The sequence below is a fragment of the Hyperolius riggenbachi genome, chromosome 1, assembly GCF_040937935.1.
Source record: "Hyperolius riggenbachi isolate aHypRig1 chromosome 1, aHypRig1.pri, whole genome shotgun sequence".
In the NCBI taxonomy this organism is placed as follows: Eukaryota; Metazoa; Chordata; class Amphibia; order Anura; family Hyperoliidae; genus Hyperolius; species Hyperolius riggenbachi.
In genome coordinates this window covers 464,251,133-464,277,769 of record NC_090646.1, presented here as the reverse complement: position 1 = coordinate 464,277,769, position 26,637 = coordinate 464,251,133, and the positions used below count along the sequence as shown (strand labels likewise).

At 43.3% G+C, this 26,637-nt stretch overlaps 1 protein-coding gene across 1 annotated transcript in view; it reads right to left on the bottom strand.

Moving 5' to 3' along the window:
• Window positions 1-26,259, bottom strand: part of SSH1 (slingshot protein phosphatase 1) — a 103,172-nt gene extending 76,913 nt beyond the window's left edge. The window contains exons 1-2 of the mRNA XM_068239583.1: window positions 25,948-26,259; window positions 10,265-10,302 (exon numbers count right to left, since the gene is read on the bottom strand). Of these exons, the coding sequence (XP_068095684.1) occupies window positions 10,265-10,302; window positions 25,948-26,013 (104 nt within the window). The 5' untranslated portion in view covers window positions 26,014-26,259. The remainder of the gene's footprint in view (window positions 1-10,264; window positions 10,303-25,947) is intronic.
• Window positions 26,260-26,637: the final 378 nt, after the last annotated feature.

The window sequence follows — 26,637 nt, the reverse complement described above, 5'->3', positions numbered from 1 at the left end:
TGTTCTCAATATAATGCTGTACAGGAGTACAGAGCACACAATCTAAGATAAATACTGCTTCATGTGAGACTTTGGTCTTATACAAGCATATGTAAAGAAAACCCACCAATGGCCACACCTGCAGGTAGTTACATCACCACTGCACACTGCATGTAAGCAAATGTGATGAGAAGATGTCCCTGCACAAAAAGGCACACATGCTGCTATGTTCTGCATTGTTTTATTTAACACTGATATAGGATTTATTATCCTATCAGTAAACATTAATCCTTGCAACCCCCTTTTATTCTTATAGGATTCATGGCAGTAATATATATTATAAATGAGCTTATATTTAGCCTCTTCAGGCGGTTACGTTCCCTATGCGTCACACTTAAAGACATGAATCAGCAGATTATGCTAACAAAAGTCACACAAAAAGCCTCTCTTCTAGTAATGAGAAATGAGGCTCTTTGTCCCTCTGGCTGACTCAGCCGTTGTGACTGACCTTTTGGGGAGGAAGCACAAAGGAGAAAGCAGCAGCAGAAGAAGACCCCACTGTGTGTGTGGTGGGGGAGTCACAGAAAGCCAAAAAGTTAGCAACTTTAACCGGTTACTGGCTAGCTCTGAAATATTCCTTTCTCAAGTCTCAGACATTGCACTGCGTTGCTTTCCATGTGGCTATTAGAAAATTATTTCCGTTATCTCCTAGTATAGTGATATTTTTATGAACACAATGGATCCTCTCTCCTTGTATGATACAGATTCTTATTTCTGTACAAATTGAACTAAGATATTCCCCAATACCACCAGTTGCTTGACACTTAGGGCTCATTCACACCTAAGCGATTGTGATTCCCGCTAATCCCTAAAGCGCTAGCGCTTTGTTACCCTATGGCAGTGTTCTCACTGCCGCAACTGGTGCCGATTGCGGGCGTTTTGCGATTAGTGCCAATCGCAAGCACGTTACCTGCAGCATTTTCTGGGTGATTTAGCAGCGATCGCAGTACAGCGCTTATAAAGTACTGACCGCAATAGCTCTGAATTCGCGGAAGTATACAGTGATTTTTACCAGGCTAATCACAGTAAAATCACTAGAGCAAAACGCTAGCGCTAAGGCTAATTGAGGGGGAAGCCAATTATCTGTATTTTTTTTTTTATATAAGATTCAGGGCCTTTTTTTATAAAAAAAAATTAAATAAAAACCAGACCACCAAATGAAAGCTCTATTTGTGAGAAGAAAAGTGGGTAAAATTAATTTGGGTGTTGTATGACCGAGCAATAAAAGTTGTGAAGTGCTGAATTGTAAAAAATGGCCTGGTCATTAGGGAGGTATAAACTTCTGGTCCTCAAGTGGTTAAGGGCTGGTTCACACTGCAAGAGCTTTTTCTAAGTGCTTGCGATTTTAAAGGGGAACTGAAGAGAGAGGTATATGGAGGCTGCCATGTTTATTTCCTTTTAAGCAATACCAGTTGCCTGGCAGCCCTGCTGATCCTCTGCCTCTAATGCTATTAGCCATAGCCCCTGAACAAGCATGCAGCAGATCAGGTGTTTCAGACTTTAAAGTCAGATCTGACAAGACTAGCTGCATGCTTGCTTCTGGTGATATTCAGATACTACTGCAGAGAAATAGACCAGCAGGGCTGCCAGGCAACTGGTATTGATTAAAAGGAAATAAATATGGCAGCCTCCGCATCCCTCTTACTTCAGTTCCCCTTTAAAAGGTCTTGCTCATGCAATGCTACGCGTGTGATCTCATTTGAACGATATGATTTTTATAAAAATCCCCCATAGCATTGCATTAGCAAGAGCTTAAAAAGCGCTTACAGAGTGAACCAGGCCAAAATGAGTGGGTGCAATAGGCACAGTAAAAGTCCATATGCTACATAATCATATCATAATTGGCCTAACATGTTTTGTGTCTTAGCAAATGCAGCTTCTTCAGAGGCAAAAAAGTTGAAGTATCAGAAAATTGTGACATAAGTTGGTTAGAAACATAGTATGTGGAACAGCATTGTTTGCCAGGTAGTATTAGGTAGTGATTAGTATGAATAGTCAGCGGTGGCTGCTGGGCCAGCCGCTTAAAAGTTATAGCAGGTTGTATGGGTAAGCATCCTCACATGAGTTGCTACCAAATAGTGTACAGCTGAGTGGTGGGTGATCCTGCTTGCAGTGACTGCGTAGCTGGAGTGAGCTGATGCATAAGAACTCTCACTGTGCCTGTTGCATCTGGTCATTTAAACAAATAGTAATTAAAAGCTAAGCTTTGTAACATTGACTGCTGATTACGGGTCCTTAAACACTCACCTTGTTTTTTGTTTATTTATACTCACATTATTATTATTATTTATTGTATTTATAAAGCGCCAACATATTACCCAGCGCTGAACAATAAATATATACAATGATACAAGGATGACATACATAGGGTTATACACATAGAACAAAGTTATACATGCAAATTGTACAAAATACATGATCATGCAATATGGGCTGGTTAGGTAGGCGCAGTAATACAAGTACAGGCTGTCATAGGACAGGAGCACATGATCCTGTAGATTACACTAGGGAGTGGAGGACCCTGCCAGAGGCTTACAATCTAAAGGGAGGAGTGGAAACACTAGGTGGGGCTGTTAAATATTCCTTAGAGAGTTACTGTGTGGTAGGAGGTGGGTAGGCCATCATAAAGAGATGGGTTTTGAGGGCTTGCTTGAATTTGTCGAAAGAGGGAGCAAGTCTGATGGGTGGTGGAAGGGCATTCCAGAGGGTGTGGGCAGCTCTTGAGAAATCCTGCAGGCGGGCATGGGAGTGTGAAATGCGTGGGCTGGTGAGGCGAAGGTCGTTGGAGGAACGGAGGGGGCGACCTGGTGTATACCTGTGAACAAGCTCCGAGATGTAGGTAGGGCAGGTTTTGTGCACAAATTTATACGCCAGGCATAGAATCTTGAAACTTATCCTGAAACGGATAGGGAGCCAGTGCAGGGATTCACAAAGAGGAGATGTGGATGCAGAGCGGTGCGAAGAATGGATGAGTCTTGCAGCCGCGTTCATCACTGATTGAAGGGGGGCAGTGCGTTTCAGGGGGAGGCCAGAAAGGAGGGAGTTACAGTAATCAAGGCGGGAGATGATGAGGGCATGGATGAGCAGTTTGGTCGTGTCCAGGGTTAAGAAGGGGCGGATCTTGGAGATATTACGGAGGTGGAAATTGCAGGCTCTGGTGATGTTTTGGATGTGTGGGATGAAGGAGAGGTCAGAGTCCAAGGTGACACCCAGACAGCGGGCCTGGGAGGTAGGGAGAATGGTTGTGTTGTCGATTGTGAGGTGGAAATCTGGGAGGGGTGCAGCAGCATGGGGTGGAAAGATCAGGAGCTCAGTTTTGTCTAGGTTAAGCTTTAGGAACCTAGCTGACATCCAGGAGGAAATTGCTGAGAGACACGAGGAGACCTTGTTTATGGTGGTGGATGAGAGATCGGGGGTATGGAGGTAAATCTGAGCGTCATCTGCATAAAAGTGGTAATTGAAGCCCAGGGAGGAGATAAGCTTGCCAATTGAGGAAGTGTATATGGAGAAAAGAAGGGGGCCTAGAACAGAGCCCTGGGGGACCCCAACTGAGAGGGGGGCAGGGGTTGAGGAGGAGCCATTGAAGGAAGTGGTGAAGGAGCGATTGGATAGGTAGGAGGCGATCCAGGCCAAGGCAAGACCATGGATGCCCATGGACTGTAGTGATTGGAGGAGGAGGGAGTGGTCAACAGTGTCAAATGCTGCAGAGAGGTCAAGGAGGAGCAGGATGGAATAACTGCCTTTGGCCATGGCAAGGGTAAGGTCGTTGACCACCTTGGCGAGGGCTGTTTCAGTTGAGTGTGCAGGTCGGAATCCAGACTGTAGGGGGTCAAGTAGGGTATTGGTGTTGATGTGTTGGGTAATGCGTTGGTGGACTAGGCCTTCGAGGAGTTTAGAAGCATAGGGAAGGAGGGAGATTGGGCGGTAGTTTGAGGGTAGGGATGGGTCGAGTGAGGGTTTTTTCAGCAGGAGAAGTACAGTGGCCTGTTTGAACGCTTTGGGGAAGATGCCTGTGGAAAGGGAGAGATTGAACAAGGAGGTGAGGACTGGGGCCAGGTCAGGGAAGTGGGGACGAAGAGTATTCACGGGTACCGGATCACAGGGGGAGGATGTGGGGGGGGGGGGGGGGGAGCCACTAGCAGCAGGCTGACTTAATCAATGGTGGCAGGAGCAAAAGAGGTGAGGAGTGGATGAGACAGGGGAGCAGCTGGGAGGGAAGGCAAGGGGACAACCTGAGAGGCGTTGGGAAGGGAGGGATGGAGGAGGGAAATTTCATTGCGTATTGTTGCAATTTTAGTGGAGAAGTGGTTGGCAAAGTCGTTGGCTGAGAGGGAGGAGCTGGGAGGGGGAGGAGTGGGGTTGAGGAGGGAATTGAAGGTAGCAAAAAGCTGTCGAGGGTTGGAAGCTTGGGTTCCAATCAGTGCTGCAAAGTACCTTTGTTTAGCCTCAGAGAGGGCAGTGTGGAAGAGTAACAGTTTGGCCTTGTAATCTAGGAAGTCAGAATTGAGATGTGATTTCCACCATTTCCGTTCGGCTGCTCGAGTTTCTTTCCTAAGGTTACGTGTGTGGGTGTTGTGCCAGGGTTGGGGGGCTTGTTAGGGCGGAAGATTGAGGGGGCAGCTTGATTTAAAGCAGATGAGAGGGCAAGGTTATATTGTGCAGCCGCTTTATTGGGGCATGTTAAGGTGGGTAGGTGGGAGGAGAGGGAGAGAAGGGGACTTGCTAGGACATTTGGGCTGAGATTATGTAGGTCTCTCTGCCATCAACCAGGCTGAGGGGTGGGGAGAGAAGTTGTTGGTGGGGAGATGGTGAAGGTGAGGAGGTGATGGTCAGAGATAGGGAAAGGTGTGATGTCCAGGTTGCTGAGGGAGGTGGACTTTGAGAATATGAGGTCAAGAGTATGACCAGCGCGGTGGGTGGTGGAATTTGTGTGCTGAGAGAGACCAAGGGAATTGGTGAGGGAGAGTAGCTGCTTGGCAGCAGTGGAGATAGGCTCATCGATGGGTAAGTTGAAATCCCCGAGTATGATGGTGGGGAGGTCAGATGACAGGATGTGGGGGAGCCAGGAGGCCAGGTTGTCCAGGAAGAGTGAAGTTGGAGCAGATGGGGGGTGATATAGGACCGCAATGATGGCTGGGAGAGGTTGGTACAGGCGGATTACATGGGCCTCAAAGGATGAGAAGTGCAGGGAAGGGGGCGGTGATAGGACCCGGAAGGTGCAGGATGCGGAAAGAAGCAGGCCCACTCCTTCTCCAGACCTGTTGTCAGGTCTGGGGGTGTGACTGAGATGCAGTCCCCCATAGGAGAGAGCAGCGGCTGCAGTACAGTCAGAGGGGGTGAGCCATGTCTCTGTGAGGGCGAGGAAGGTGAGGGATTTGGACATTAACAAGCTAACCAATTCATATTATCTCCATATGCTCATTCCCACCAAAACATCACAAAAAAAATTATAGAAAAATGTATGCATTTTTATGTGAAATTGTGTGAATTTGTGATTCTGTGCATTAGCCGTTTTAGTTATTTGCATTGAACCATCCACAGCCAGGACAATTTGCATTGTTTAAAATTAAATAAATATATCAGCCTCCATATCCCTCTCACTTTAGATTCCTTCAACTATGACGTTTTCACAATTTGCCCCCCCCCCCCCCCCCCCCCACACACACACACACACACACACACACACACACACACACACACACACACACATCACTACACCCCTTTCTCTGGACATCATTATACATGCAACCTGTGCTTCACTAATGGCTAGCTCCTCTCAATCACCATAGCCACCTTCTACTCCCACACTGTAGGATTTTTTATGTACTGCTGCACTTCCTCCCCAAATCAGGTCAACAATCTTCATCTTTGGCTAGGTCCAAATGTATCCTAAAAAAATATTAAAGCAAGCTTATAAGTAGCTTATAAATATATCCTAGACCATTTTAGCCATTTACTGAACTAACACTGCTTCTAACAGATTTCTAACTTCACCATAGCTTACCGACTCCCCATGTCCACCCCCTTTACACTGCAAACTTGTATGGACAGCAGGATCAGAGAGACCTCAGGACGCCGTTTAAGTTTCTCAGTTGAGTTTTGCTGAGATTTCTCCAATACCAATATTCAAACCTTACATGAGGGGGGAAAAAATGGGCAGAAGAGGTAAAAAAAAAAAACTTGGAAACTGCCCGTACACCTTATAAAAGAAAATAACTATACACAGGCAAAGGGTTGGTTAACACTACATAATATATTTGTGATTTTTTTTTTTTTTAAACATGTTCTTCAAGTGATCTAAATGTTGCAGGTACCTGAAGCCTACTCTAGCATTAGGGACTGAGGAAACTATTTTTATCTGCAGGGGTATGTCAGCAGCTATCTGCCTTCTGTACCTCTCTCCCAGAGTACTGGCTAGCCAAAGGAAAGCACAAGAATGATGAAAGAACATTCTGACAGGGACTGGACTGCTGAGTAGTCTCATTGCTTGTAGATGGGACATTTGTGTCCTGTCACAGAGACAGTACAGAGTGTAGCCATCCAGTCTGTGAAAGCCATGTATGCTCTCTCTGCAGCAGATCACAGAGAGCAGGAGAAATGACTGCTCCAGTAGACAGTAATGCCCCACACTGCAATGAGAACATGCTTCAGCATTAGCTCCCACATTGTTCTTCTCTGTGCTTCTTCATCTAGTCATGCAGAAGGCAGCTAATGTCTTCTTTTCTGTTGTTTTAATATCACTCAAAGACCATGTTTCTTTTCAAAATAAAAAATATATACAAATATACTTGCTTTCTTCTAGCTCTCGCACATCACATTTGCAGATCACATCAAAAACAAAAAAGTACTAACAAAAAGTAAGGATGGGTATTGTAGCTCTAATTCATGCAGCTCCATACTAAGAGAAGCTATGGTTATAACACACTGTGGTAATGACATTGAAACATTCATTTGTAGCATAACTTTATTATTGCACATTTACATAGTGCCAACACCGTCCACAGCGCTTTACATAGTATGTATAGGGATTTCACTAACTGTGTCTCAGAGGAGCTCACAATCTAATCTGTATGTTTTGGGGATTGGGGAAGAAACAAGAGTAACTGAAGAAAGCCCAAACTCATAACTGTGGCGATTGTCAGATTATCATTGCCATGGGTCCATAGGGAGATTGTTTCACAAGGGCATATAGAAATAACGATCCAAATGTAAAACAAAGGACTGGCAAGCACTCGGACACAATTGCAATGGTCAAATCACAGTATAGCTGCAAACAGTACTGGCCTCAGCGGTAAACAACCTGCTCTGGACTAGGCAGACAGTCCATAAAGTAAGCAGAGTTTAGAAAAGTCTGGCACTGTTTAATTCCAGTGAAATGCGTTGTGGGAACACAGGCTGTGCAAAACAAAGCATATATAATCTCTTTGCTTACTTTAAGAATAAAGATCATTTGATCAAGTGGAAGTCAGTAACTCACAATTATTATTTAGTATTTTATATAGCACTGACATCTTCTGTAGCGCTGTACAGAGTATACAGTCTTGTCACTATCATACATTAGGTGTCAATGACACAGAAAAGCCAGAGCACAGACATAAGATGCAGCAAGGAGGGTGTATAGCCACTGCCTTGAAAAAGTGGTCCTGGCAACCATGAACTTGGTGACAGAATAAACCTGCATATTATGTTTGCCCCTAAATATGTTGGACTTTTAACTATTTCTCTAGAATGATGCATGAAAGACAACAGTCAGTGTAATAGCTGGAAAGGGGTTAACTTTAATTCAAACACATTGGCAGTTGTCCCCCGTGTCACCCAAACCTGCTGTCTGTACCCAATGACTTCATGGTGAGCCAGAATTGCAAGGATGAAAAGGAATCAAAAAGTCCTCTTACTAGAAAAGAAAAAGTATGCCAAAAATGAATTTAAATAACTTGTTTTATGAAGGCAAATTTATATTTGTCATCTAATGTAGCACTGTCTTCCCTTTTCTCAAGCATGTTCATTGTTGTATGATTATGCATTTATTCTCATGACCTAGGTAAGAAACTATCCAGTATGACAAATATATACGATTATGGGAATCAGAAAGGGTTAATACTTTTAATTAAAGTAAATACAAATTAAATTAACCCTTTAATTTAAAAGTAATTTAGCTTAAAAAAAATGATCATAATAAACGTAATGTAAAGTCTGAGAACTGTATCAGATAGATGGAATTCTCCATAACCATAAAAACATCTGGAATGTTGGTCAAAAGAAATGCCACAAATGAGGGTTCTGATCACCAGTTGCGTCCAGAGGATTTTGCAAGGACGATTTCTGTCTTGTAAGTTGCAGGACATTTTGTTAACCAAGATATCCGTTCCACAATGATATTGTCTACCATCTCTGTATTATGCAGTTATGTCTATATTTTTATGTACCCATGTTTGTTCCCTACCATGTGCACACATTAGGTGGTTCTCAGTCGATAGCGGTTAACTCTGCCAATAATCTAGCGTATGAACAGCAGCCCCCAATCCATCCCCCTGGATGCATCAGTGAGTGATCGGCTGGGGGTTAAACTTGGCTGAGCACTAATGAAGGGCATTATTCTCCAGACTCATCAGCCAGATCTGTGCCACTCTATTGGCCCTCCTCTTCCCTCCACAGCAACAGAAGGCATTGGTAACCTGCAGGTTAGCTACACGCCTACACAGCCTCAGCCCCGCACTGTTGCGCAAGGTATAGCGGCCTGATCGCTCCTGAGCGACACTACATACGTGTGCACAAGGATTTATTCCGTACAGCGACATGGAAGAGGATTGTACTATATAATGTAGAACAATAATAATAATAATGTGCAATTAAATGAACCTAGCCTGCTACCATAAAGTAATTCCTTTTGTTATTTGTATGCTGAAAAGCACACTGCCAATCAACTTGTAGCTTTGTTTTAACTCACTGTCCCCATCTTGTGGCATTAACTTTAACTGCAATGTAGAGAAAAGAGAACATTCAATATAGCACTGTGGAGAGTAGAATACAGTAGAATATTTTTATAGTAAACTCCAAGGGGCCTGGCCAAATAGTTTCCTATATACGTTTACTATATCAATATTGATCATACATTGTATATTCATACAGGACTCCAAATATAATCCATGCCACAGTCATATGTTCATCATAGTCTAGGGCAGTGATGGCTAACCTTGGCACTCCAGCTGTGACAAAACTACAAATCCCATCATGCCTCTGCCTCCCCGAGTTATGCTTAGAGCTGTCAGAGTATTGCAATGCCTCATGGGACTTGTAGTTCCACCACAACTGGAGTGCCAAGGTTAGCCACCACTGGTCTAGGGCCTATTTTAGAGGGGAGCCAATTAACTTATCTATATGTAATTTGGATGTGGGAGGAAACCACAGTGCCTAGAGGAAACCCACGCAGACATGGGGAGAACATAAAACTCAATGCAGATAGACAATACTGTCTTTTAAAAAATGGTGATGTGATCACTTTCAAGTATGCAAAAGTGAGACCCATAAAGCAACACCTTAGGGCAATAGATGGACCCATACACATCATGCCACTGTATCCAGCACAGTAAAAGGCAAATCTAATGCGCAAATTGCAGAGTAACCCACAGTAAGTGGCTAACTGTAGTTATATTAGCTATCTTTGGGAAGGTTGCACCTTGTAATACTTAGTAGGATAACTCTAACCAGCCTGTAAAAAATGCCTTACTAATTTGATTAGTGATGTGAACAATCCGTGGCACTAGACTACAATACTATAGGAACATCCTGATTGTTTAACTATGTGATAAGATGTTCTAAGGGCCCGTTTCCACTATTGCGGTGCGGAATCGCCGCATATCACCGCAGACACCACATGCGATTTCGCATAGGCAGGGTATATGCGATTTTAACCATGCCACTGCCTGTGTCAATTTACATTACTTTCAATGCGAAATCGCGGGAAAAAACGCATGCGATTTCTCTATTAAATACATTGCCTGCGATTCGCCTGCATTCCACACGCAGGCGAATTCTGCAGGGTCTATCGTGCAGAAAAATCCTGCACAGAAAAACGCAAATGAAAACTGACAAGTGGAAACAGTCCCATCCACTTGTATTGCTTATGCGAATCCGCATGCGTTGTCTGCATGCGGATTCGCGCTAGTGGAAACGGGCCCTAATGGTTCCAGTATAAAAGAAAAGAACACAATTTAACAAAGCTCACCTTAGGTTCGTTTTCCGATCATCATCATTCCCAAAATCCTGCCAAGAAAAGCATGAAAGATTGAATACGTTGGATTACACAAGTTATAATGCAGATAAATGTAATACACCTTCAGGGTTAGTAATTCTCCATTTTAGTTATCAAGCTTTGCTTCAGAAATAAGCACATCTCACCATTCACAACTAAAAACGGAAGCAGTGAACATTGACAGTCTCACTGGAATTATTATGTCCGCTGTCATAAGTTAACCTTTCATTAAAGGAAACCTAAAGCGAGACTTCCATATTTACTTCCTTTTAAGCAATGCCAGACTATACTGTGGATCTCTTTGGCTGCAATAGTGTCTGAAATACACACCTGAAACAAGCATGCAGCAAATCCAGTCAGAGCACCTGATCAGCATGCTTGTTCAGGGTCTGTGGCTGATAGCCAGGCAATATGCATTATTTAAAAGGAAATAAATATGGCAGCCTCCATATCCCCCTCGATTTAGGTTCCCTTTAAGTGTTTAAATTCAACCCAAAGCATCTTTGACAGGATCACCTTTGAAAGACACGTCCAGCTTTGTTTTGGAGACAACAGCAGCACTAAGTTTGAACTGTATGTACAGTAATATTGTTACCATGGTTTTCCTTCCTTTCTCCCTGCAATCTACAGGCTCTTTCACACTAGACGCATTTGAATGTGCTTTTAAATACCTATATCCTATTGACTTTAATCGAATTATTCAGACCTACACGTTGCCTTTCCATGCGCTGCATATGTTCAATATCCCTATTCATAGCTATAAATAAGAATGAAACACACAAACGTGAAGAAGTGCATATGTACACAAAAGTACATGCAATACAAATGCTTATCAGTTTTTGGCAAACAATACTTTAAAGGGAACCCGAGAATTATGCTGGGTACACATTATGAGATTTTCTGGCCGATTTACTGTGAGATCGATTATTTCCAACATGTCCGATTTGCTTTCCGATCCATTGCCGAGCATTTTCTGATCGATTTCCCTTCACTTTAATAGGAAATCGATCAGAAAATGCTCAGTGATCGATCGGAAAGCAAATCAGACATGTTGGAAATAATCAATCTGACAGTAAATCGGCCAGAAAAATCTCATAGTGTGTACCCAGCATTATGGAAGCTGAGATATTTCTTTCCTTTTAAACAATGCACATTGCCTGGCTGTCCTGCTTATCCTCTGCCTCTAATACTTTTAGGCAGAGACTCTGAACAAGCATCCAGCAGATCAGGTATTTGACAATTTTTGGCAGATCTGACAAGATTAGCTACATGCTTTTTTTTTGGGTGTGTGGTTAAGGCACTGATTCCAGAATGATCAGCAGGACTGCCAGGTAGCTGGTATTGTTTAAAAGGAAATAAATATGTATAATAAATTGTATCGCAATATTAAATTCATTAGAGCAGTTGCCATGGAAACAGTTTGTGCACTGTAGCCCCATCCCCATTGCACGTGCGCAAAACTATAAAGGACCAAAGCCGGACAGTCTGGCACAGAATCGGAATGTGTTATATCTGCTAATGTGTAGGGATGCAAGGTGATAAACCAGGTAAATGATCACATGTTGATTCTTTACTTGATTTAACACAAATCTAACAATGCACAACTAGCAAAGCTGCCCATACACTGTAAATATTGAATCTATTCGCTGACTCATTAAAAAAAGAAGATCTGTACAAAACAGAAAATGACCTCCATAGCCTGGTACACACAACCAACACTGATTGGCCAGTTTGCCGCCTCCATGTAGTGTGAGAGCTTATCTACACAATCTGTTCCTAGTACTGTATTCAAAATCTGTTGGCCCTCATACTACATGGAGGTGGTAAAATCAGCCAATGACTGGATGTGTGTATGCAACCTTGAGAATCAGAAAAGAAAAAAAAAAAAAGAAAAGAAAAAAAGAGCGCACTCAGGACTTAAGAAATGGGACCAGCAAAAAATAAAAACTATCTGCCTAATACTGTGTAGGTTGTCATTGTGCCACCAAAACATCTCTGAACCGTCCCACCATGCCCTCCACAAGACTTCTGAAGGTACCCTGTGGTGTAATTTGCATGGTAGGAGATTCTACGGATTGGACTTGTTTTTCCAATAAAACCCAAAGATGGTCGGGCAGATTGCGGTTTGGCAGTATTAGAGGGCAAAAGGAAACCTAATTCTTCAGACCAAGTCACCTTCTTTCGCACAGTATAGATCAGACACTCACTGTGTCCTGCTGTCACTTTTGTGGATGGAGAGAGGTCACTCAAGTCTGGCCTGTGATGATGCAGTGCTATAGGCAGCAAACTGCAGTACAATGTGTTACACAATACCTTTTTTCATGGCCAGCATTAAAGAACAACTAAAGTGAGAGGTATATGGTGGCTGCCATATTTATTTATTTATTTATAAGCAATACTAGTTGCCTGGCTATCCTGCTGATCTTCCACTACTTTTAGCCATGGACCTTGAACAAGCATGCAGCAGATCAGGTGTTGCTGACAAGATCTGACAAGATTAGCCGCATGCTTGTATCTGCTGTTATTCATCCACTACTGCAGTCAAATACACCAGCAGGGCTGCCATGTAACTGATATCGCATAAAAGGAAATAAATATGGCAGCCTCTGTATTCTGCTTACAACAGTTGTCTTTTAAAGGAATACTGTAGGGGGGGTCGGGGGAAAATGAGTTGAACTTACCCAGGGCTTCTAATGGTCCCCCACAGACATCCTGTGGCCACGCAGCCACTCACCGATGCTCCAGCCCCGCCTCTGGTTCACTTCTGGAATTTCAGACTTGAAAGTCTGAAAACCACTGCGCCTGCGTTGCCATGTCCTCGCTCCTGCTGATGTCACCAGGAGCGTACTGTGCAGGCACAGACCATACAACTCATTTTCCCCCGACCCCCCTACAGAATTCCTTTAACTTAATATTATATCCTTACCTTCCAGGGGTTTTATGGAAGAGCTCACTGTTGTTTCTCCCACCTCTCACACAAACATAAGAGACACAAACTCCCTCTTCACACTCTTGGAGCAATTAACTAGTTACTAGAGAACAATTTCTGTCTCTAAACAGTGAAAGACAAGAACATATATATATACACAAATGATGAGGACTCTCTCAGTCATCTAGGATATGACCCAAGTTGCTGATGCTTAACCTTTGGCTATTTCCTCAGAACTAAGCTCCCTGCCATCTGGATACTATGTACAGTGAACCAAAGCTCCAACATGTTTACAATACTACATTTCCATTGAGAATACAGATGAAACAATTACATGCAATTACACTCATCTGGGGTGGTTGTGGCCGAGAGTGCAGACATGATCTAACCCCCCTAGAGGCATAGCAGCAGCGGACTGAAACTCCATAAATACAACCAGTATCACGAGTGTCTTCTTAGACAGTATTAAGATTTTATTGTGACAATACAAAAGCATAAAACCACCTTCCCCCCTTAAAACTGACTACCGAGCCTCACCGCTCATTGACCACTAGCTGCCAAAAGCCTTTATGTGATCTGCTTGTGCACAGCGGTGAAGTGTGTTTTCATACATGTATGTTCATCCCAATCAGTAGCCGATACCCCCTTTCCCTGAAGAAATGTTCACCTTATCACAAATAGATCATCAGGGACAGCTGTATGGCTGATACTGTGGTAAACCCCTCCCACAGTGTGAGGTCAGGGCCATGGCCCCAACAGTTTGCTGTCTGTGGACCATGTTGCATTTTAGGAAAGAACAGCTTTTTCCAACTGCCAAGCAAGCAGTTTTTCCCTCTGTGCACAGAACGCTTTAAATATCACTTAGTTCAAACTAAATTCATTTAATTTTCTATACATACAGCACAAAATCCCATACAAAGACTTTCCTTCCTGTTGACAAAAGTGTTGGTGTGTAGTTTACTGTGAGGTACTGTACTATTTAAAGGTGGCCATACACTTATAGATTTGCAGCAGATTCAACCATAAGATAGATTTCGATCAGATGCCTGTCAAGTTGAATCTGAGAGGAATTTATCTGATGTGTGCCACACACTAGGAACAGATTTCTAATATATTTCAGAATTAAATCTATTGAAAATCAATCTAAATGCATTATTGGACCATAAGATCCAATGCAACTCTATGGGCCAGCGATCTGCTGCCAGCAACAGATTGACCTAGATCTTCCATCCTGTCAGATAGATCAAATCCATCGAAATCGGCCATTCTATAGAATCAATCGAAACGATTAATGGCTGAAATCGACCAGTGTATGGGGCCCTTAAAGGAGTTGTCAGGCAATATTTAATAAAATACCGGTAAACGCTACTTACCGGGGGCTTCCTCCAGCCCCAAGCTCCCAGGACCTCCCTCGCCGCAGCTCTGCCCGCAGCCGTTTGCCAGAGCTCCGACCCGGTCCCCGGCGATGACGTCAGAGCGACCTGGAGGTCGCTCTGTACTGCGCCTGTGCGGTCGGCGCTGTCAATCACCGCCACGTGGGCCGGAGCGGACCGCGCAGGCGCAGTAGTAGTGGGGGTCAATCTTACCTGTCTGACGTATTCTTCGGTCGTCCCTCGGCGCCTCCCACGATGCGCTCCACGCGTGTCACGTAAGTAAAAACACTTCCTCCTTCAACCCGGAAGGAGGAAACGTTTGTAATCACGTGACCGCCACTTGGATCGCATCGTGGGAGGCGCCGAGGGACGACCAAAGAAGACGTCAGACAGGTAAGATTGACCCCGCTGCCCACCCCGCACAGGTTTACTGGGAGATATCCGGATAGTAACTATCCGGGTATCTCTCGGTTCTGGATTTGAGCAGACCAGGTTCCCACTGATTCTGAGGGACCTGGAATTCTTATGTTTGCCAACCATTCTCCATTAGGACAATTATGTTATCAGATTCTGCCATCTTGCAATAATTCATTTAATACAGTAGCAATAAATCTTATGTTTTACTTTGTATACCTGCAAGCAGAGCATAAAGCTACCTTCAAAACCAAGTGGTATAACTAGTTATAGGCCCAAGTTTCACTATCCTCAACATACACAATAAATACTGTACTCAATAAATCAACAATAATAATACATGCACATCTAGTACTAATAAAAACTATCAACGTATTTCAAAGAAAAAGGTTGAGGTGGCAAACGGCGTATCAAATTTGTGTAAATGAAACATCTAAAATGGGAACTCTCTGTACAAGATAGATTGTGTCTGATGCTCTAAATCTGTGGTCTTTAAACTAAGGCCCACGGGCTGAATGCAGCCCCCTGAGGCTTTTTCACCGGCCCCCCACTCTCAAAATGTATTACTTATAGATGTGGTCCACTGTATCTTTGAATATTGGCAGCCTGCATACAGAATAGCAGTGCTGGCACCGCCCATCCCCATAGTAAGTGCAGATCGTATACGCCCTGCAACACAGCAATTGCAGATAGTATGCCCTAGTGATGAGTGTAAATGCCAATATTCTTTTCCCATGGATTTTCATGAAAATAATGTTAAATTCCATTTCTGAGTGAAAATTCCAGTGAAAATATGTATTGTAAATGTTCACAGCAAAAATATAGTTTTTTTGCTGTGAAAATTGTTGCAGTTAAAATATAATTTTTCTGCGTTGAAGTAGAAATATCGGGTTTTTATGCATTTTTGCTGTAAAAATACCGATTTTTTGCAGAAACCGCAAAAATACAATCCTTTTTTCATAAAAATTGCTTGACATTAAAAAAAGCATTTTCGATGTGAAAATGACTGACGGAAATTTGCAAGTAACACTGTTAAAGTGGTATTGTCACAATAAAAATCAAATTTCAACAGCAACTGGTCTGAGTGTATTAAGTGATAAAGATGCTAATCCTGCATTCAAAACTTGCAAAACTTTTTCTGCTGTTATGGTTTGGAGTTATCACATACTTTAAGAGCACTGGCCCTAGTGCCAAACAGTGCCAAAAAGTTGAATGCTGGGAGTTCTTTTTATCTATAATATATTCCTCCTCTTCCATTTATTTCCCTGCCTAGTTGATCACTTGTGTTTACAAGCAAGGCTGAGGTGACTCAGTGATTGAATGTGTAAATAAATAAATAAAAAAGACTCTGAGAGGAGGGCAGCTAATGAATACACAATGAGCAAGAGAAGGGAGGGGGGAAAACAAGAGTCAGGGAGGATATGATGTCAGCATTAGCTTGGCAAGATGGCCACTGCCTAGAAAAGGATTTTCTGCTTTTACTTTGTAAAATTCACAGGAATCAGTACGTGGATAGCACAATACATCTGTTATGTAAGTAGAAGTAGTATTTATCTACTTATATATGTGTTTTTTATTTCTAGGTTAGCATGGGTGTCGCTTGTTCTTTAACAGGTAACAGTTTATACTACCAAGGCTCAATGTAATGTTTTCTACATCATTTCACGTATACTCTGGCCCTTCAGCAGTCTGAAGTATGTTAACGCAGCTCTAGACCAAAAAAGTTTGGGGACCCCTGCTCTAAATGGTAGTAAAGATGCCGTGCACTGCAATTTTTACCGGTACTAATAATGGGGGATGAGCACCAGCCCTTAATCTTATAGTGTTATGCGCACTGCTATGGTAACGCACATTATCATAGCAACGCACTAATGGGTTGACAGGCAGTGCCCCCCAACATTTGTATGGATAAAATTGCAGTGCATGGTGACTTTACTGCCATTTATGCATCAAGGCCACTGCTACATGTGAAAATCAAGACTTCTTACAATTATGCATCCAAGTAATTGATAGTAACCACAACACCAAGCTCCAAGATGCATGTGTGTGTGTGTAGGACAGCCCTATGTCACACCTATAGTAAATATAGATTAACGGACACACAGACTGATTCAGCACTGCAATGCATTTGGTGTGACACAATCTACACAGAAATCTGTGTCTGCCGTGCACTGAGCAAGAAAACCTACAAGCGGTGTTCAGCTGTAACCACGCCATACTCCATGCCTATGCATGTTACAGCACTCAGCCTTAGAGGTGGTTAGCAAAGTATGTGCTACCATCTGTGCCTGAGAACAAGACCTTACACGTATTCATAGGATTCCACACTGAATATAGAGGTTTGCCTGGCTTAGTTCTACATACTAGACACTGTAGCTTCTTTTCAGAATCCAATGAAGCCCAGTCAGGCAACTATTAAAATCACACAACTTGAAACAAGTCAAAAGCTCAACTCCAGGCTGATGTACAAAACACCATTTAATACAGTTATCAATAAAGAATGTATTTAGTTACACTGAGTAGAAGTATCTGAATTTGTTTTTGTAGAGCCTTACCATAAACCATTCACTTATAATGGGGGTAGGAGGAGACTGTGGGGGATATTTATCAACACATTACCGACAGTTTTTTTTCTTAATCTGTGTTAACCAGCAGGGAGAACAGTTCTGCATGATAATAAGAAAAATCCTAAATCCTAGGTAATAGTGGCAAATTAGCGTGGACTTCTAGAGCTGCACTACAGTTAAAGGGAACCTGTACTGAGTAAAATTATTTAAAATAAACACATGAGGTAACTTCAAATGAACATTACATAGTTACATTGCCATCAGTTTCTTTCAGAAGCTCACCATTTTCTTCTGACAAGGATTCCTTCCAGTTCTGACAACATTTTGTCAGAACTGAAATATATCAGATGCTGTCAGTTATAGCTGAGAGGACAACTGATGTGCCAGGTAATGTCCATGTTTCCCTATGGCTCAAGTGGGCGATGTTACAGTTTAACAGTGTGCTGACCAGAAAGCTGTTATGGGGTAATGGCCATTTTCAAAATGGAGGAAGGAGAATTCCCTTGATCACAGTGGACAAACAGGACGCGGGAAAGGAGAAAGAGATTGAGGAGTAGACTACACCGGAGGTAAGTATGACGTGTGTATGTTTAATTTGACTTTTCATTTTCAGTTCAGGTTTTCTTTAAGAAAAGTGCAAATCCATCCCTAAACTGGTGCAGATTAAGAAGTGCTTGATAGCAGTTCTACAGATGTAGATTTGCAGGCTAAACATGATTGCAGAGTGCAGGCTAGAGATGATATGTGATGTGCTCCTCCCTCCTACTGAATTTCTCCTCAGAGCCTGCTGCTATCAATACGGCAGGTGTGTTGGTTACCTCAGCAACCGCAATTCCTCTAACACACTGCACTGTCTGAGAGACTCCTCCTAGCTCCCCATATTTTACAACAGTTTTAGAAGGAATCTGCACTATTTAGTGATTTCTTAGGCTGTCTGAGACATCTCTGCACGTATTTCTAAAAACCTACTAAAATTTTGTCTCACACACTTTTGATAAATGTCCCCCTGTGATTCTCTCAGGTGTGTACACAAGCTATAGTGAACTCACCCTGGCCGAGAACCGTGTACTGGTGTCCTTCAAGTTTTGTTTTTAGAACCCAAATGTTGGTTCCTTAACCCATTAACAGCTTCAAAGAAAACTTTTTGTTTGAGGGTAGGAACATACTAGGCAGAAACGCTAGCATTGCGGAAAACGCACATAATGTAAGTCAATGGGCTGCATGATAAAATGCATATCTTTGCGTTCTGCAATGTGCGTTTTTAAAAATGCTAATCTTACTGCATATTTTTCCAAAATGCACATAATGAAAGTCAAGGGTGATGCAGAGGTATTGCTTTTTTGTGCGGTTTTTATGTGGTTTTTTTAATGCTTTTTCTGAAATCCAAGTTTGTTGATGTATTTCCAATTCCTGTTGACTTACTAGTGATTTGCATAAAACGTATAAAAAAAAAAAGACAAAAAAAAACCCATGTGCGATTTATATATGCAAACCACAAGCGCATTAAAACACACGCAAAATGCAAGAAAAACGCATGTGCGGGAAAAAAAAGCAACACACAAACGCACAAAAAACGCACGGAAAACGCACAAATGCATATGCTGCAAAACGCTACCTTTCCTTGCACTGCCTAGTGTGTTCCTACTCTTAAAGCTGCTGGTACATTCTGAACCTCTGTTGGGATATCTCATTTGGTTGCCTAGTGCAGCCAAAAACAAGTGGGTTCCAGGGAGTAGTTATATTTACCTGTTCCGGACAGCTTCTTCTCTTCCTTCCTTCAGCAACTCTGAACATGTCTTCTGGGTCCCAATCACATCGGATCACATGATCAGGATCCAGGAGGCTGTCAGCGTTACAGCACCACCCGGTGGTGGATGAGAGACTTCCATCACCCCACTTCCACCACCAGGTGGCACTGTAACCCTGACATGGTCTCTTGGATCCCGATCACGTCATATCATGTGACGGGAAATGAGAAGACATGTAGGGATTGCATCGCCAACACAGAGGAGGAAGAAGAGCCAATCCAGCCGTCAGGACAGGTAGCTATGGAACTCCCTGCTGCCCACTCTGCATGCCCTGCCAGACTGGGGAAGGCACACTTCCACAGGGGTAGAAAAATTTGGCCCTGCAAACCTGACTTTACCATTTCCCTCCTTAACACTCTCATCGGAAATCTGTTCTCATAGACAAAGCTTCTTCACTCTGCTATAGCAAAGAAAAGTGTCTGTACAGCACTCGTCCATGAACAGGCGAGGCCGCACTGCACTGGACGTCTCACACCTGGGCAGTAGCAAGGACGTGGCTTAAAAACTGTTAAAACTGTCTTGGCCACAAGAGGTGCAATTCTAGAGTGAGTGTTTGGCAGCAAAAATGTTTCTCCTCATTCTTCAAGTATATCCATACAGTAAGGCCCCGTTCACATCTGAGGGATTAGTACTAGTGCTATTTTACCCTATAGCAGTGATCTCACTGCTGCGATTGTCGCCGATTGTGGGCTTTTGCAATTAGAGCCAATCGCAAAGCACGTTACATGCAGCATTTTTTGCCGCGATTCTGGAGCGATTGCGGTACAGTGCTTATTAAAGCACTGATCGCGATTGTTCTGAATCGCGGAAGTGTCCAGTGATTTTACCGCGTTAATCACTGTAAAATCACTTGCGCTAAGCGCTAGCGTTTTGGGTTTTTCAGATGTGTACAGAGCCTCAGAGTCAGTCTATCTGTAACTGAATGCTATAAACTGCAGTAATACATTACCGTACATTATCGTAATTTCACAAGGAGAAGGGATTCTCACATACATGGGGATACTGGATCTACATACATGGCAGATGGAGTAACCATTGGTATCAGAAGAAAAGTATATATATATATTCATGGGAGGATCCGTGGGAGAAAATGGAGGAGGTCAAAAGCATCCTGCACAGGGAGTCTCTTGCACGTACCTTATCACTAATAGCCACTGACGTGTGCTCCGCATGAAGGGTAGGAAGGAAGTGTACCATGAATATTATACAACAAGAAACAGGCACGGGCACCCTCCGTCATTCAGCTTTCAATTGTGCAATTTATTCGTGCAATATATGACAACATGTTGACATCACCTGGTATTCATGGCGATAGCTGTGCGGGGTGGAGGTGGGTGTTCAGGGCTGCAAATGGATCGGCGATGGCCGTTTCGCGTCCACTAGGACACGCTGCGTTCCAAAAAATGGGGCCTGGCTACGCATAATAGGTCGCACCTATTATGCGTAGCCAGGCCCCACATGTGTACCAAGATCCGGATGCGTCCAGCTTGGGTCGACCAATCTACTCCGAGCACTGGCACTGACGCGCAACCGGAAGGGGCGGGCCTATCCCCGTCTTATACCGGAAGCGTATCGATCGCCATTTTTTTGGAACGTAGCGTGACTAAGCGTCCTGGTGGACGCGAAATGGCCGTCGCCGATCCATTTGCAGCCCTGAACACCCACCTCCACCCCGCACAGCTATCGCCATGAATACCAGGTGATGTCAACATGTTGTCATATATTGCACGAATAAATTGCACAATTGAAAGCTGAATGACGGAAGATGGAGTAACCATTCCCATATTACTAACAGCTGAAAGCAAACAAGGCAATATTCACACTAAAAATATGCAGAGCTACCAAGCAGTAATCAAAAGGTTCACCTAATGTTTTATGTCCCCCCACTCGGTGCCTGTGCAGCTATACTTTACCTGCCGTCATCTGCGCTGAATGTCCTCATACTTCCACATTCACACCCCACGTGGTTCCCAGCTTTATAGCACGAGGGTGCATGTGTGGCATCACACAGGCCCCCCCACATGCTATATTGCTGTAGTCACATGGGGCCCAAAGGTGGAAATAGGGGACGGACACAGCGACTGACACCAGACAGGTAAAGTATTAATGCACGGGCACTGAGGGAGATATGAAACATAAAATGTTCTATTTTTCAGATAACAGTCATAAATAACTTGTATATACAGTAATAGCAGTGCTTAGTCCACTAATATGAAATAATAAACCATTCGAAAACCAGTTACTTGTGCTGCTGCCATAAAGCAATCACCATATTCCTGAAATAAAGAAATACATTTCTGACAGTGTACACAGGAATCTTTCATATACAATAAATAACATAATAAGGCCTGATGTGTAGTTGTGTCACTATTAGGGATGGTCAACTAGATGCAAATAATTATATGTTGATGCATGTTTATGAACTCAATTATTTGCAAGTCACTAATGCGACATCCCCTTGTGCTATTATGCACACTGACATTCACTTATTTTACTATTTTAGAACATTACAAAATATTAATAATTTTATATGAACTGCAATTTGAAAGTACATTTGAATGGTAAAACAAACTAACTGTTGCCAGCTCCCATAGCAATTCTACATGATTTTCAAACTACTTTTGCTTATTAAATCAATGTGATATATTGCTAAATTTGGGGCAAAAAAAACTCATGATATAATGAATTGTATGTGTAGTACGGGTAATTCATAGAGCATTAGAACATTAGTAGCAAAGAAAAGAGTCATTTTTATTTTCAGTTACCGATATATACCGTAGTTTTCTTTTTAAATAAGATTAAACCTTAAGCAAGTAACAGTGAGAGACAGTTTGAGAAAGAGCACTACTCCCTGACTAAATTAGTCTGAGAGCTCAGAGAAGCTCTCTTGCATAGATAACAACTGAAGTTTCTTAACTCTGTACTGGAAACAATATGAGACTCGTAACCGTGATACTAATGTTCTATTTCTTAGCTGTACTACACATACAATTCATTATATCATAAGTTTATTTTCACTTCAGATTCCCTTTAAGTCATGCAGTGGTACTATACTCTCCATAGGCACTCCCTGCATAGTTGTTAACCCACTGAGAATGTTGTGTTTAAAACACCTTTGATGATATAGTGCTGCGCAGGTGTAGTACGCTCCCAGTGGCAGAGTGTGTGCATGCGCACTACACCTGACTGGCTCAAGTACCTGGGCCCATAGCAGAAGATACAGGTGGGGGAGGAGCACAGCGAGGGACTGATTAACCTGAAGGGGGCTGGAGAAACCCCCAGGTATGTATCAAACTTGAAATTCATCTGTCTCAGGTTTACTTTGTTACACAGTAGTACTATACTCTACATATGCACCCCCCACAGAGCTGCAGGGAATCCACTGAGAGAATGTTGTGCACAATGAACTCAGAGGTGTTGTCTATCACCCATAAACCTGGTTCAGATTGTACATGGAGAATGTGTAATAGGGCCTGATCCATGTTCATAATGTGCATGAAGAATGTGTAATAGAGGAAGAATCTCCTCATTCCCCTGCAGAGTACCTGCTCATCACTCTTACATGTACCCACAGTTACATTGCCTAGGGCTTGATAGATGTTACTTGTTCCTGTCTGTACCTTCTACAAGTACTCTTACCAAGGACTAGTTTTAGTCTATGTCTAAAAGTATTAGAGGCAGAAGATCCGCCGGATATCCAGGTAACTGGTATTGTTTAAAAGGGAATAAATATGGCAGCCTCCATATCCACCTCACTTCAGTTGTCTTTTAAAATTCCTAAACGTTGGCAGTTAAGAAATGCATTTCATGTTACATACTTTTAATCAACAAGATTGTAATATGCAAATTAGAGGAGTCGGAGTCGAGGAGTGGGTGGAATCCTAACATGAGGAGTCGGAGTCAGTGGCTTTTTGTACTGACTCCATATCCCTCTCATTACAGTTGTCCTTTAAATACAGCTGAATTGCAGCAGTAGTAACACCACACTTGTCACACAGTGGTGTTAGAGGACCTCAACATGTCGAGTCTGAACACGGCTGCAGCCCTGCACAGATCTGACTACATGGGGATGGGGGGACTGCCTGTCTAGCGATGGTACCAAGCACTAGCAAGCACCCAGCTGGTGCAGGAGAGCAGCTTCACCTAGGCCTAATCGATGTTCTTTGTTCCTGTCTGAAACCTCTACATATCATTATACTTTTTCTTTATCAGCTATAAAAAAGGCAGTGGCCTTTTTCTGCAAGGGGACAGAGCTACACCCAGAACCTGGTCGATAAATAAATATTTATTGTGGAAAAGGGAGTATCAACTAATGACTGGGTGCTTGTTGTTTTTTTTAGGGGACCCAGCAGGAAATCTTATAGGGAGTACTCCAATCACAGTACCTTCTTACAGCACAAAGTATTGTGATTGGCCAAATAGTGCGGGCGTAGTTTTACAACTTATTTGAAACCTTGCAGTTTGAGAGGGTGCTGTCCACCCAATCACATTAGCTGAACTTCCTCATGAGGTTTAATTCTGGGTCCCCCCTAAAGTAGACTAGCACCACTGATTGGAATAAAGGTAACCTGAAGCAAGAGTTATATGGAGGCTGCCATTGTTTATTTGAAACAATACCAATTGCCTGGCTATCCTACTGATCCTCTGCCGTTAAAGGGAAGGAACACACTAGGCAGAATCGCATTAAGGTGTCTCCATAGCACATAGTGGAACCACATATGCGATTCTGCCTAGTTTGTTCCTACCCAAAACTTTTAGCCATAGACCCTGGACAAGCATGCAGCAGATCAGGTATCAGTCTAACATATTCTATTTACACCTTCTCCCTTCTTGGCATTGACATTATCAGATGTAAACATTTCAACAAAACTCAAAGTCCCTCTTTAGGGCTGGTTCACACGGGCGTCTGCTGAGCTTTTGCTTGGCATTGCGTTCAAACGCCAGCGTTTAAAAGCCAGCGTTTAAAAGCTAGCTTTTGAAGGCTTTTGAAAAGCGTTCAAGGCTAGCAGTTCTGGTCTCTGCTATTGTTTCCTCGCGTTTACTGCCTCTGAAAGCAGCATGTTGCTTTTGAGACTAGACGCAACGCTGGGATCTACTGCCAGGCTTTCATGAAAGCCTGCAAAAGCCAGCTCTAAACGCTCCCATTCACTTGCATGGGATGGCAGTAGATCCCAAAAAACGCTGCGTCTGAAACGCTGCGTTAAACGCCACAAAAACGCCCGTCTGAACCAGCCCTTAAGTAGTCTATGTGATGTGACTAAAGTAATATACACAGACCTCTGGCTTTTCAACACTAGTTTACTTTACGGACCCAGCAGGAAACCTCATAAGGAAATTCTGCTAACATGATTGGGTGGACGGCACCCTCTAGGACTGCTACGTTTCCCATAGGTTGTAGTAAACTGCACCCACACCATTTGGCCAACCACAACGCTGCTGTAGAGGGTGCTGTGATTTGAGAACTGTTTACAGAGGTTTCTTGCTGCGTCCCCTAAACTAGACTAGTAACTTCCTCTTCTCTTACCCTCTCTCCTTCCATAGAACATGGATCTGTATGACAGATGTGGTGAAAATGTTTGCAACTTTATAATAATTTTGCAATCATTTACTTATAGCTATCAGAAAGTGCAATCTAACCATTGATTTGAATGTATTTGTATCAGAAAATCCAACCCAACCTAACCCTATTATCACACATAACCCTAATCTACTGGACAACTAATACCCACCTGGAGGGAATAAAGACCCCCCCAGGGAACTAAACACAGTTGCAAATAATGACAGCTGGGAAATGTGAAAGAAGGTGCGCATGCGCAGTTAAGCACAGTCCATTCAAGTTGCAAAACATTACAGGTTGCAATATTTTTCATTACACCAGGATAGACTGCCAGGCAGGTTGTTGGTCAAAAGATCAGGTTCAATCTGTTAGCCAATAATAAATATGTGTGCAAATTTTAATACTGCTAGTCAGATAAGTGGATATCATACTTGACTGTGTGCACTTTACCCAGAATTTGGAACTGGTCATTTTTTACCACTACCATTCCAGTTTATGATCTGGCATTGTACTATTATCTGCATTGTGTTGTGTATCTTATTGCTATTACCTGTATTGTTGTATCTATGGTCTGTTACCTGTATTGTTCTGTCAACCCTGTTATCATTGTCTGTAATCCTATTTATTGTACAGCGCTGCGTAATATGTTGGCGCTATATAAATCTAATAAATAATAATAATAATAATAATAATAATAAAAAATTTCAACAAAACATGAAAAACAAGAGAATGGCTGTGTTCTGGCCAGAAGAAGATCCCATTCAGAGAACGATCCAATGTAATGCCACTGAAGTTTTAATAAAGTTATTTCATTAATTATTTATAAAAGAGCTACACAAGACTCCCTGCAGCAAGCCAGCAATAACAGTGCACACATGTACACATGACAGTGCCCAGCCTGATGTGTGTGAGCTGCAATGGAAGCCCAGGCCTAAGCAGGCAGCCTCTCCTGAGCAGCCGGCCGGCTGGTGGGAGGCAGCAGGAGAGGGAGGGGGTGGCCGGTCTCACCTCGCTGGTGCTGGCTGACGAGGCAGCGCTGGGCGTCGGGGATCGCTGCAGGGTCACCAAGGCCATGGCTGCTGGCGAGGATCGCTCCGGGGCTGAGTGCGGGGGCTGCTGGGTGCTGCTGTCACCTCACATGCAGGTGGCCCGTCCTCTAGTGCAGCAGCGCGTCCTCCGCCATCCCCTCCTCCGTGCTGCACTAGTGTTCTAGCAGCGCTCCCTGCTGTCAGGCGAGCCGGGGGTCCCGCTGCTCCCAGCCAGGCTGCTGCTCTCTGTGTCCCTGCTGCACTGCCCGACTCCCATCAGGAGGATGCTCTGCGCTCTCCTCCCCGGGCTCCTCCTCCCGGGCAGCGAACAGCCACATACGGTCAGCAGTCACTGGTGGTCTGACAGTATGTACAGGGGTCCCCATTACTGAACCAGGCCACCTTCCGACTGGGAAAATTATTTACTGTACAAAACTGGCAATCCGACCTGCTGTAAGCATGCTAAACAGAATATAGGGTTATGCTGAGCTGTGACTATACACTACAAGTAGATATCTCTGAAATAAGCAGTATTTATTGCCAGTAGATGTGGAAATGAATAAGCCCCTTTTACACTTGCATTGAAAACCTGCATTGTGTTACCCTGTTTTACCGCATGGTAACGCAACGGGCACGGCAATGGGGCTTTGAACATGCTTCACGTTGCGCT